General features: G+C 31.9%; 1 protein-coding gene across 1 annotated transcript; it reads left to right on the top strand.

Annotated features, from left to right (window-relative positions):
* The first annotated feature begins 249 nt into the window (after positions 1-249).
* LOC132747920 (protein white-like) lies at positions 250-14,598 on the top strand. The gene is made up of 9 exons (XM_060737451.1): positions 250-360; positions 693-824; positions 1,322-1,414; positions 1,865-1,922; positions 2,330-2,407; positions 3,341-3,446; positions 3,657-3,757; positions 3,994-4,073; positions 12,099-14,598. Exons 1-9 carry the CDS (start codon positions 280-282, stop codon positions 12,201-12,203), a joined length of 834 nt encoding a protein of 277 aa, XP_060593434.1. The 5' UTR covers positions 250-279; the 3' UTR covers positions 12,204-14,598.
* The last annotated feature ends 67 nt before the right edge of the window (positions 14,599-14,665 follow it).

Consider the following 14,665-nt stretch of genomic DNA (forward strand, 5'->3'; position numbering starts at 1 on the left):
AGATTTGTTCAATATGAAAGCAATAAGTGATAAAACTTTTTCAACTTTATCTAGCTGGTATATTTCTGTAAAAATCCATTGCCATAGTAACCAATACCTACCATGATAGCTGATTTCTGACATAAACTGCTGTGTCGACAAGTTGTGGTCCTCTAAACAGTAGGTAGACATGTCACCTTTAGCGTTAAGCATCGTTTTAAGCGGTATATCGAAATAAGCGAAATCGTTATAAGCGGAGTTTACTGTATTTTTAGATTCAAGGCATCATGGCCTGTACAGATGGGAACAATGTTGTCTCGGACAGCTAAAACAACGTTCAGAGATACTTTGATGTTGTCTATCAGTATTGGAGAAACACTCGTAAGTACCATATTGAGTATTACACTAGATAACTGCAAAATTGGTCAACACTAATATACTATAAAATGATATTCTAATCAATCCACAAAGAAGTATTTATCATTATAATTATTCACCAAAACGCCAGATTACCCGGCTATAAGGATCTGTTTACATGATTGTATGAATTGTATGAAAATTTGCAGTCCGATTTCAAAGGTATCGAGAAAGTAATGTCATAATCTTACTTAAGGAATTCCAAACGACTGGTTACTTATATTTTGTAAAGCCGCAATCTGTTTTGATTCGGTTTGTTCGTTTTTGGTATGAATTTGTTTACAAATGTGAAACAGGGGATGGCTTTACTGCATGGATTGTTGTTTCTACGTCGTGACAATGATCAAGTTGGTGTGATGGACATCAATGGAGCCTTGTTTCTGATGATGTTAAACTTCTCAGTGACGTCAATGTATGCTGTTCTAAATGTAAGTTTGTACCAGTACAATGCTAAATTTAATCCTGACCAGAGTAAATAATTTGAATGGACTTGTACAGAAACTGTTTTTCAAATTGAAGACAGCTATGCATCATTTTCAGGGAAACTTTCAAAATATGAACTTAGTTAATAGCGAATAATGCAAACCATGAACAGACGACACGAATGTGTCGGCTGATCTTGAGCTAAACGAGTCACATTGGTAAAAAGCACACAGTTGCTGCCAGCACGCATTAATTAGGGTTAATTGTTTGACTATTTATTATAACTTAAACATTCGCCTTCTTTTATGATTTTTCTTGTTTAATTTTATATCTAATATTGCTTTCGCTTCAAAAGTGCGAAAATTATATGGCTTTGTATTTAAAATGTTTGTCGATTGACGATGCTGTACTATAGACACTCGTTATCATTATTATTCATAGATGCAAGTTTCTTATTTACTTTCATCTGTTTACTGATATCCCATTTGTTCATTTATTGCAGACGTTTCCGGCGGAAGTTCCGATATTTGTTCGGGAATACTCGGTAGATCTATACAGAATAGACGTTTATTATATATCTAAAATGCTTGTGGAGGTATGTAGATGAAGTGTAAATGCAATATTGTTTGCGTTGATTTTTTATTTTTAGCTCGCCTGAATTATAAACATCATGTCTTAAAGTCAAAATTGTCAATCTTGGCCTTCTTTTTCTGAATTTATCAAAAGGCTTTAAGTAGGAAATTTTAATGATACCTTTTGATTTAGATACAGGATGGTTTAGTTTGACCATTTTAATTGACATTACGGGAAATAAGGCGGCAAATAAAACAACGACGAGCATCAAATAAACTTATGTCTCTGTTATTTTTCCAAAGCTTCAAATATTTTTACATAAGTACAATAATTACTTTTTTTACAAAAGACCAATATTACCTTCATTTCACTTTTCTTACAATTGAGAAAAATTATGAAATATTACCAGACGATTTCTTGAATGGTGTGCATCTTAGAATTGAAAATATGTTTTTACATTTTTTCTTTTCAGCTTCCATCACACCTAATTATGCCAATAGCTTTTTGTTCCATTGCTTATTATATGATAGGTGAGTACCCTAAGTTCGGCATTATATTGTATATATTATATTTAAGATAAATACTATTACGATACTGTCATTTAAAGATATACTAAGCTCGTCTTTTTGTTAGATAGATCTATGGCATAAATTTATTGAAATCTAGGAAATTCCAACTGAATATGCCTAATGTATATAAGAAAATGGTAAACCTATTGCGTAAGTCACGCAGTGTAAATGTGGTGATAATACTGCATAATTGTTTATTAATCACAAATAACATATAAATTATTACTAAACTCTTTAATTGTTTTACTTTTCTTAAAATCTTAGTACATTTTTTTCAAGTTTGATTTCTTGAAATAGTTTGGCTCATTTGCAGGTTTGCAGCTTTAAACATGCATATAATATCAAACCACTGTAATTATTTATTTCAGGATTGTATTCAACATTTGAAGCGTTCCTGATATTTACTGGTATACAGACGATAGTGGCCAACGTCTCTGTGTCATTTGGTATGACTAAATATTATGTTAATTCATTCATTCATTTCGTTCATTCATTCGTTCATTTGTTCATTCGTTCATTCATTCATTCGTTCATTCATTAGTTCGTTCTTTCGTTCATTCATTTATTAGTTCGTTCGTTCATTCATTCATTCATTCATTCATTCATTCATTCATTCATTCATTCATTCATTCATTCAGTTTTCTTTTCAATGCATTCATTCAAGTATTCACATATCGATCAATTAAAACATGTTTATAATTTACGTGATAACCTGATAATCGTTATTCACATCTCCTTTGATTGTAATTACATGTACGTAAGCATTATAAAAACTGCATGATTAACATGCATTTTACTGATCTATTGAAACGCAATATCAAATTATGGAATATCAAATTTCAAGAGTATTTAGTACAATGCACCTAGGACCTAATGTGGCAAATCGTCTCCCGCCGCCCTTCCTCCCCCACAAAAGTACAAGATTCCTTCCTGGTCGCGGTTTTTGACAGAACATTTAGACCACATTCGCCATAATTTCAATCGACCGTTGTTAACGTGTGACATATGTCATTCCGACTGATTTAGATTTTCTTGTTAGATTAATCGATTAAAGATCATTAGATTTAAAAGAGTTTTTGATAAATCAGTTAGATTACAACCCCATGCATTGTTCTGATGACTGACTAATTCCAATAATAATAATAATAATAATAACGATAATGATGATGATGATGATGATGATGATTATATCGAGGCAGATATAATGAATTTTTTTTTGTAGAATTTATAATGTGTAGTAGTTAGTTTAATTTTTCTCCGTTGATCAAACGTATGCAAAATTAAAGTAGCATTTCTTAAAATGTTCCTATATTTTCATTATTGAACGTTCATCATTATATTACTTCTATTCTCTAACTCATCTGCTCCTCGTTGTGCAGGTTACCTGATATCAGCAGGGTCACCGAGTGCAGAAGTTGCCATTGGGATAGCAGCACCGGCTGTCATTTGTTTCATGATGTTTGGCGGACTGTTCATGAACGCCGAGTAAGCAAATTTCATTTTATCAAATAGCGTTCATTCTTCAAAAATTTACGCGGCTGCTTGAATTTGTTAGAATAATTATTTCATATTTTGACGAAAATCATACCAAATTCTATTTATATACACAATATAAAAGAGAGTATTTTGATGTTTTTATTACAGACACAAAGATTAAAGTTTCTTCAACATTTTTATGGTAATTTTCTATTCCAGCTCCTTCCCAGTGTATTTTGTTTGGCTGGAATATTTATCGTGGTTCAAATATGCCGGCGAGCTTATCACTCTGAATCAGTGGGAAAATATTGAATCTATAGGTAATACAACCTTTTATTATATTGAGTTCAAATCCCGCTAAAGCTACTATATTCATGAAATGATAATGCCGATATACATCTTGCTCCCTCTCGATTTTGATTCTCGGCTCTACTTGGTGCCTTGCCGCTGTGGTTTTACGATATCGGGGGCTGCGTTCTGTGTATGTTGCTTTGCCTTATTGATATTTGTTCTCATTTTAAACATGTAGATTGTTTGTAAATATATTATTTTATAGATTGCGACGCACCTGCCGGAAGTGACCAGTGTTTGTTTAGCGATGGTCAATCTGTGATCGACTATTACAACTACGACAAGGTAAATATACTAGTATAAGCTCGTTATTCTTTACATATACATACATGTATTTCACATAATCCTTGTTTTTTTATTTATCCTGCAATATTGTCCAATTATTTGATGCCACAAAAACTAATATGTCATCTATATTAATGGTTTAGCGCGTATGTCCTTTTCCACTTGTTATCAAAAGTTGAATATTTACTGAATGGCATCAATAAAGAGAATAATATAAGCGTCTTCAAAAACTAGCCTGTCTGTAAAGTGTATCTCAATTATAAGCATTAAATTCAAAACATCATTCTTGTAGTATAAATGATAAGGGAGTCAATCACGCCCCTTGCCGAATACCGTCGATTATTTTAAAGATGATTATTTCACGGCGTCTCAACGCCGTGATATTGTGATGGGTAGTTTTCGGTAGCATGGGCAAAAGTCACGTGACAAAATTCCTTTCGATTTCTACAGCCGACATTTTATTGGCTTTAAATACGCAATCATTGTACAGCCCATTTCCGTGAAAAGTAATATAGAAACATTTTCCTTTCAAATCATATACATTTGTAGAATCTAAACAGTATTTTTATCAACACGCGAAATATCAGCGTGATATATTTACACAATTCCGCACATCCTTTCGACACACTGTATTTGTTTGAATACTAAAACCCGGATTTCGAATATCGTTGTGGTCTACATTGATGCCGTATCCATATCCATTCGTTTATATATTTTCAAAATTTTCCTACAAGAAGAAATTTCACCTGCCAATTAGTATAAGGATAGGTAATGGACTGTTATAAACGATTATCCTATTAATTTTATATATTACGTTTATCTGTTGCACAGAATGGTTGTTTTTACAAGGTGTACCAGTATCCGGATGTTGAAAGCTATCCGATTTTCTGCAAAAACTGCTGTCACATGGTCATCTATTTTTTTTATGAATACTTTACCATGAATTTGCATGGCTTAATAAAACTGAGCCTGCAACATTTCTTAATTTTGATGTTTGGGGTGTTCTTCTGGGTTTTTTTTAGGTTTTCTCTATTTTAAGGGGAAGTAACTCATGTTTACTAAATTATTTGTTCTTTTCTGTCTATCTTAGGTATTATACTTGGTTCCTATGATATCAAGGGTTCTATGATATCAAGGTATTTAAATTTTCTGTGACTGCTAGTAAAAGCAACACACGATGATGCTAATATTTGTAAAACTTGCACACTAGATTCATTTTCATCTGCCAATAAATTTAATTTGGTGAATAATGAATGTATTTGTGGCAAGAAAACTATTTTATAAAATCTTCATATTTGACTACCATTTTCCTTAATGGTTTTTACACAGTCAATTAAAATATGTTATAAACACATATACTGACATATAGTCTGTTCATAAAGTTTTAATTTTATAGCAAGTTAACTGATGGAAGTTTTTCACAACTTAACCTGAAAGTTTTGACCCATCAATCCTTCCATACTTGCTTTTTTTGGGGATTACCTTGATACCGTAGTAACCTCCTCTGAAATGACCCAAAATGGCAGGCATTGAAAATATTCTAAATACTGTCATTTTTATTGGTTCTTTTGAAATAATTTTTTGAGAAACAGTTCTGGAAAAGGTTCATTTATAAGATGGAAGAAAAATCACATTCATTTATGATATTTATATTTAAATATTTTCCGATAAATGTTAAGTACCTTGATATCATAGAACCCCGGGCTATAGGGTTTCTTAATCGGAAAAAAAATCATAATCGATCATTGAAAATAATCGACCAATCATCTATTATATAATCGAAACATTTACGATAACAAAGTAAATATGTACAATGCACATATCATGCTTTAATATTTATAATAATTCCATTAATAATCTATATATTGTGTAACTACCACTTAAGATTAAAATAAACTAGTTACTCATGCTTAATTATGTTCATCCTTGAGTAAAATATTTTAATCAAATAAATTCATTATATCTATGAAATTATTATGTCTCAATTCCAATAAAGGAATGAATAAGCTATGTATGAGAACAAGAGAAGTTGGTCATTAACAAAAATTCCAGGTTTTTTTAATGACACTATATATTGATATTGTTACCATCTTCAGTGTGTAGAATAATTTTATAGATATCTTCTTTGTTTGAAGTCAAAACATGTTTATTTCATATTTACAAATAGACTGTGTAGACATTTTCTAATTTTAAATTTGAGCATAGTATGTCTTTAAACTACAGAATGCCTCACTGTCAACTATTAATCTCATGGTCACCAGTATGCTTTCTCATTCATTTTAATGAAAGTTATTGGGTACACCAAAGCTGGCTTTAATTTAAAGTGTTGTTATAATACAGCGAGTCACTTAAGTAAGAGCAAGAAGATAAATAACCGATGATCGATTATTGAACTTTGTATTCGATCATCGCTAATCGGTCCTATAAACGATCAATTATCGATTATACTTGATCATCGTTTAATCCCTACAAGTTAGGTATTACTTACTATTTTTGTTTAATAAAATTTACCAGTTGTAAGGTAATCAAAAGCATAAAGGCCATGATGAGTGAATATTGATATATATTTTTTTACTGGCTTTATATACCTTAATTAGACCAGATTTTTCTAGTTTGTTCAGTTAGCACATATACTATAGGTATTCTGCTAGAGGAATATTCTAATCAATATGTGAAATTATTATTTTCTATGTGTTTGTATGTAAATTGCTCATAAAATAACCTTTGGTAAAAATGAAAAGGTAGATAATAATATTTAAGCTATACATATGGGTGCTCATTTTAAACACTTGATATATATAGTTACAGTTAGTTTTATAGTAAAGTCTAATGAGGGACAGTATTTGTTACTGTAAGAGATATGCATTTAATGTTTAGAAACTCACACAACTTAATCTTTCAGGGCCTTTTTACCTTCTATAACAGGGGCCGGTATAGGGCTGCTTCCCCAAAGAAAATTTCTTTAAAATCATGCAGTTTTCCCCAAAAATTGAATTTACATCAAGTTTTTTCTTCCCCTTTTGCAAATATACTGTGTAATTTTTCCCCAAAATTAAGGGCTGGGCTGCTTCCCCAAACTGTGAAAAAAGGCCCTGTCTTTATTATATGATTTTTATTGAGATTTTTTTTACTTTTATACTATACAATATCATGTACATTTTAGTTTTCTTTCTACAAGATTATGAATTCCCCCCAAACACCAATGTTAATAGGATGTTATATATTTATTTTTAATGGAACCTGAGAATTATTTATGTAATGTTCATACAAGTGTATCATAGTATATGGATATAATGTGTATTTCTGTATTTAAAGACTTACAGTTATGATGGATGAGACTTGCATTTAAATTTATAAATGATAATACATGATCTGATAAGTCTACAGGTTAAAAATGTTTATACCCAGTGTTAGCTGGCTAATAATAGTATCTATAACAGAGTTTATATATTATAGTTTTCTTTCTACTAGATTTTGAATTCCATCCATTAGTACCAATGTTAATGGTAGGATTTCATATTTATTTAATAGAAACTGGGAATTATTAATGTTATGTGCATACATGTATATCTTAGTATATTGATATGATGAGATTTATAATATTTCTGAATTTAAAGAGTTACAGTTATGTCATTATTATTAAAGGGATGAGACTTTCATTTAAAGTTATAAATGATAATACATGTATTGATTGAAAATGTCCTGAATCTTGGATCCAGCAATATAATTGATAAAGTCTCAAAACAAATCATATTCTGAATAGTTACATTCTATTTTTTTTCTAACATGTGCATAGTTTGAAATGGACAGCTTCTGCCTTATCTATTTGTAATGGAGGGACACCGGTCTCAATCTCCAGGTCTCCTGAGTCAACCTGACAACATACTTTTCATAGAGTAGATTGTTACTTGCCCTTGAATAAATTTGTACACTAAATTTTATAGTGGGTGATTTAATGTGCCACATGAAAACCAACAAAGTACAAAAAGTAACCAGGCGCCAGATGAAAACATGAAAATACAATCTACCACGAAGTGGTTCGTTGGTTGCATAATTTTCATGTTTTCGCCCGGTGCCCTTGATGCAAAATACAAATCAGTCTTCATAAAATTTCTTATCATAGAAAAAAGGTTAGTTTTTATCTGTACAAAAAATAGATATTGTACATGAATTAGCACAGTTATGTTCACTTTCAAATTGACCTGTTATAATGGCACAACCAATAACTGTCTAAGCCCTTTTTAGTAAAAATAATTATACAATGGTATATAAATTGTTATCTTAATTAAGACTATATGAGTATGTAAGGGTTTTTTTTCTAATTTATTAATTAAGAATTATTTATCTGTTAATTTAAAAATCTAAATATCTGTCAATTGGTTTAGAACTGTTCACTATTTAGGGGAGAAAATGTGTAAGTGGCCAGATAGCTCAATCGCTTCAGCCGCGGTACATTATTCTGTGGGTCACAGGTTTGAGTTATGGTGAAGCTGAAAGTTTTTCTCATCCTGTGACTGCATATAACCATGAGTTTAATTAACTATGCTCTGTAAACATCAGAAATTCAAGGACATTAATCAATATAGTGGAGAAATATGTTGTGGTTTAGAACTGTTTCATTATTTAAGAGAAAATGTGTAGCCGGCCGGATAGCTCAGTTGGTCTTCTGAAAGTCATGTGTTCGAGTCATGGTCAGGCAGTTTCAGTCAGGGTTTAGAAGTGGTTTTGCGACTGGCACATGTTTTATTCATTTAATAAAGTGCATTTAATTTGAAATGGACAAAGGCAGTATTGCATGATACTGTTAGATCTACAAAAGCATTTGATACAGTTGATCACACTATACTGCACATGAAGAAGTTCTTTTTCTTCTTCTTCATGGAACTTCAAGCATCTGCCATATGTAATGACATTCTTACATGGTTCAAGTTTTATCTCTGATAGCAGCTGGTTGATGTGGCTGGTTACATACTCCTTCTACTCCTGCTCTGAGTACCTATGGTGTCCCCCTGATGTTCATTTTAGGTCCTCTTTTATGTCTAATATATGTCAATGACATGTCTGCAACCCTAAGCAATAAGCTTTATTATATGCACAAGTACAAGTATCAGACCTGGGAAGAAAAAATATGATTAGATTTTCTTCCCAGGTTCGATACTCGTGCATGTGATTATATGATGATGACTCAGGTATCCTTGTATCTGGTAAAATAAATCTTAAGATTGGTTAATTGACTATAAATTGTCTTTGCATCTTGGCAAGACAGTTGTCTATTCTTTTTGGTTTTAAGTTTCAACTTAAACTGGGCCTAGCCTCCAGGTCACATGAAATGGTACAGCTATAAAGTACACATCTTTTGTTAAGTATTTAGGTCAAATTCTTTTGGCGTCGCCCTTTGATGCTTTGCATCAATGCTTTTCTTGTTGTCTTTTTTTGAATAATTTCATTTTCTTGCGCAATAAAACATTTTTTCCCTAAAATGAGACTTGGTTTTCCATATGCGTTTCACAGTAAGCATTTACCATACCAGGTTGTACAATAACTTAATTTGGTCCGTAAATCAGTCTTTTACTCAAAGTCTTCTGAACTTCATTCAGAATTCATGTCTCATTATTGTGAGCAAAATTCTGAGTTTCCTTTAGCTATAAGCTGGAAAATGTTTAATTATTCCCCGTCGAAAAGATGGTTGGGGATATAAAATTAGTCTCCGTCCGTCCGCCTGTCCTTCCGTCAGTCTGTCCTTCCGTCCTCATTTTAGTCCGGACCATATCTTAAAAAGTATTTGAGGTATCAACTTGAAGCTTCATAGGTGGATAAATCATAGGAGAAGTGCAGTGCACAACAATGATAATTCTACCCTACATAATTTTTCAGTTATTGCCCTTTGTTATCTTTCAAACTTAATTTTTGTCCAGAGCATAACTTCAAAAAGCCATCTCACTCAGGGGTGTGCAGTGCAAAAAAAGTGATTAACTCTACCCCTTCATAGTTTTTGAGTAATTGCCGGCTTTGTAATTTTGCATACTTTATTTTTCATCTGAGTGGAGCATAACTAAAAAAAATCTTTGAGATGTCAACATGAACTTCATTGGTGGATTGATGTTATTGAGGAGGAATGTTGTGCGAAAAATGATAACTGTACCGATTGTAATTTTTTAGTTATTGACATTTTGTTATTTTTCATACTTTTTGTCCGGAGCATATCTCAAAAAGTGTTAGAGGTAGATCTTACTCACGAGGTGATAACTCTACCCTTCATATTTTTTGAGTTATTTCCCTTTGTTATTTTTCATACTAAATTTTTCACCTGAGTGGAGCACATCTCAAAAAGTGTTAGAGGTAACACCTTGAAACTTCATAGGTGGATAGACCTCATTGAGGAGGAGTGCTGCACACAAGAGTGATAACCGAGCGTGCATTATTTTTCAGTTATTGCCCTTTGTTATTTTTCATACTAAATTTTTGTCCAGAGTATAACTACAAATGCCTTTGATATATCAACATGAAACTTCATATATAGATGATTTCTCACTCAGGAGGTGTTCACTGCATAAGGGTGATAACTCTACCCTTCATAATTTTTGAGTTATTGCCCTTTTTTATTTTTCATACTAAATTTTTCACCTGAGTGGAGCATATCTCTAAAAAAGCTTTTGAAATGTCAATATGAAACTTCATAGGTGGATATATCTTATTAACGAGGAATGTTGTGCACAAGAATGTTAACTCTACCCTTTATAATTTTTGAGTTATTGACATTTGTTATTTTTCATACTTTTTGTCCAGAGCTTATTCTCAAAAGTGTTAGAGGGAATAACTTGAAACTTCATAGGTGGATAGAATCTCATTGAGGAGGATTGCAGCACGCAAGAATGATAACCTACCGTGCATTGTTTTTCAGTTTATTGCCCTTTGTTATTTTTCATACTTAATTTTGTCCCAGAGTATAACTACAAAGGCTTTTGAGAACCATCATAGGTGGATAGATCTTACTCAGGAGGTGATAACTCTACCCTTCATATTTTTTGAGTTATTGCCCTTTGTTTTTTTTTCATAAAGTTTTTCACCTGAGTGGAGCATATTTCTAAAAAAGCTTGTGAAATGTCAACATGAAACTTCATAGGTGTATAGATCTTATTAAGGAGGAATGTTGTGCACAAAAATGATAACTTTACCTATAATAATTTTTGAGTTATTGACATTTGTTATTTTTCATACTTTTTGTCCGGAGCTTATTTCAAAAATTGTTAGAGGTTACAACTTTATCACTACAAAAGCCATTGAAATATCAACATGAAACTTCATAGGTAGATAGATCTCACTCAGGAGGTGTGCAGTGCAAAAGAGTGATGACTCTATCCTTCATAGTTTTTGAGTAATTGCCCTTTGTACTTTTTCATACTTAATTTTTCACCTGAGTGGAGCACAACTCAAAAGGTCTTTGAGATGTCAACATGAAACTTCATTGGTGGATTGATCTTATTGAGGAGGAATGTTGTGCGCAAGAATGATACCCTTTATAATTTTTGAGTTATTGCTCTTTGTTATTTTTCAAACTTTTTGTCCGGAGCTTATCTCAAACAGTGTTAGAGGTATTAACGTGAAACTTCATAGGTGAATAAATCTCATTGAGGAGGAGTGCGGCACACACCTACCGTGCATTATTTTTCAGGTATTGCCTTTTGTTACTTTTCATACTTAATTTCGTCCAGAGCATAACTACAAAAGCCTTTGAGATATCAACATGAAACTTCATATGTGGATAGATCTCACTCAAGAAGTATGTACACAAGAATGATAAATTATTCTGCTCTACTACATATGCATGGCTCTTGTAACAAGTTACATTACAATACTTAAAAACCTTCTTAACAAGTTAACCTGTCAATTAAACTCAATGCTATTTGGAGATACCTTAACATTATACTTAACTGTTTGTTTTTGTATTTTTTCTTTTTTTCGCCGTGACAATCACATTGCTGCATTTCCCAGCAATTTTTTACTTGTATTCTTCTTTTTTTACAGGATAATAAGCAGCTGGACATTATACTTCTATGCGTGATGCTGGTCGGATTCCGAATACTTGGATTTATTGTTTTACTTGTACGAGCAAAATTATCTAGAAACTAGAAATTTACATCCATTCCCTTGTTGAATGTGCCAAGGAATGTGACACCGAAAGCAGTGTAATAAAAAGAATATGCAAATATTTCAATTCTTTAATATCTAAAGGTCGCAGATAAGACTTTTTTCGATAAAAAAAAGTTTATTTCCAAACTTAAATAATTCTTTAGTGACACTTAAAGGGAGGTAATTATATTCTGAATTGGGATACCCAGAATTGATAGACTATGTACCTATTGTCTTGAGCAGCAGGCAACAGTGGTAGAAGTATTCGCAGGCAAGAGATTTATACCTGGGTAAATTTATTGAGTAATACATTGGATGTTGTCTATGCTTAAATGTCTACAAACAAAAATTGTAAAATATATGTAAGTTTATTCTCACAACAGTTAAACGAATTGTGCCGTTTTACTATGTAAAAGCATTACTTCCATTATGTAATAGGGTGCAATTCACTAGAACAGTGAATATTACTGATATTGCATTTGATTTATGGACATTGGCCTTCGTATACAAAACAAAATGTTGGTATTTATTGTTATTATTGTTAATGTGATAAAAAATTGATCTTACATAAGTTTTTATGTATTAGAATTATCGCCCTTTTATTTAATTATACGCGACACATCACATTTTGTATTGAAATAATACAAGTTTGAACAATAATGTTGTACAAATTATTCATGAAACTCATTACTTATTATACGTATTGTTGCTTTAAGTGATTTTTTCGTAGGTATACAAATAATTGTTTTCAGTAGATTCACATGTATATGGTATTTTATAATACTGAACGTTTGTAACATCGCTTTTCTTTGGATAATCGTGACGTTCAAAAAGTTTTATAAACACGACTGCTGTAAAAGAAATCTCACTTTTTCCTCTCTGAAAAAGCGGTTTGCTGTATATAAAGGTTTCTGACAGTTTATATGACCGTATATGTAAACGGTTGTTTGCAATATAACCCTCGAACAACCGTTTAATATATACGGCCATATATCTGTCAATAATCTTTATAACTAATAGCAAAAAGACAACAGTTTTTAGTAAGACAATCACATCACATCATGTCAGAAATTTGGGACATATTACTATGTCTTTCTCAGATGATTAAATGTACATGATTTTATGATAATTTTCAGCATTGTTACAATATTGTTTCTTATGTTCCTTTTTTAAACGTATTCTGATTTCATGATAATTTTCAGCATTGCTACGATATTGTTTTATTTTCCTTAAAACCATTATTACGACATTTACAGAATTATTTATACATCAATAAATCGTTTTGTTTATAACGCTGGACTTTTTGTTATTATGTTATGTTTCATTTTCATGATATTTTGATAAAACTGAACTGTGCTCCTGTTAAGATATGTCATGAAATATGCCTATGCACCAAATTAAATCCCTTTTTGTTTCATCTGGCCAAACCCGTGGGAACTTTTCGGTAACTAAACTTCTCCAGCTAATATGTTTTGTAAGGTTCCTAGATCCTGCCAATTTTAACTGTATAACTAATAAAAATCTTAGGTCGATTTTCTTATCACCCAATTTTCGTGTTTGTAATGCTATTCCTGAAGGGAGAAGATGCGAAATAAAATTCGCATTGTCGTATCTTGGCGTTCTTAAAAGGGCGAAGTGATAACTGGTGCGAACGGAACACCATAGTTTTAGCGCTATATGTCAGTTGCTCTGGAAATGATTTACTACTTTGTCTAGCTTTGACTAGTGTGCGGTTATATATTCACAGAAGCTTATTTCATTTGAGCGTCATATTTTTACAAGCGAATATGCTCATAGAAAAAAAATATGTTATTAACATTTTGCGACATCTGTAAATAATTGTCCCATATTTCGTCTGCGAGTGCCATTACATTTGTCTGATCCACCAAAGCGATCGGATCCATTTAACCTAAAATGATTGAACACTGCTAAATGCTAAGCAATGTGGCATAAGCTGTGCAATATTAAACATTCCTAGCACATGAACATGGACAAAGAAACTCGAAACTGCACTTTTTCTGTGTAGTTATTTCTCCCCATGCATATAAGTATCTCTTTTTGAACTTTTGGAGGAATTCTTGACGCCGTTCCAAAAATAGTTTTCGCATGATATATTTAACATTAACTTTACAAAATACATGTATGCCAAGGTAATTCCATAATAAATCATTATCCAAAGCATGAAAGTCTTAAAACCGTCACATGTACCACTGAAGACAAAGCAATCCGAACAAGATGTCGCCTCATTATTGTATCAACGGTAGTTCTTACCCAACAGTGATCTAAAAATAGAAACAAAAATGAAGAAATGACTTGGTTATCTAATTTTGCTTTTAAAATTCTAATACATATAAGCAACCTATTGAAATAAAAACACGAAACACGCTGATACGTTAATGAAAGAAACCTATCAAAAGCTTATCAGATTTCTCATTTGAATCCATTCATTCTACATTTAACGA

Source organism: Ruditapes philippinarum, unplaced genomic scaffold (assembly GCF_026571515.1).
Source record: "Ruditapes philippinarum isolate M1 unplaced genomic scaffold, ASM2657151v2 ctg1051_1_1_1_1, whole genome shotgun sequence".
Classification (NCBI taxonomy): domain Eukaryota; kingdom Metazoa; phylum Mollusca; class Bivalvia; order Venerida; family Veneridae; genus Ruditapes; species Ruditapes philippinarum.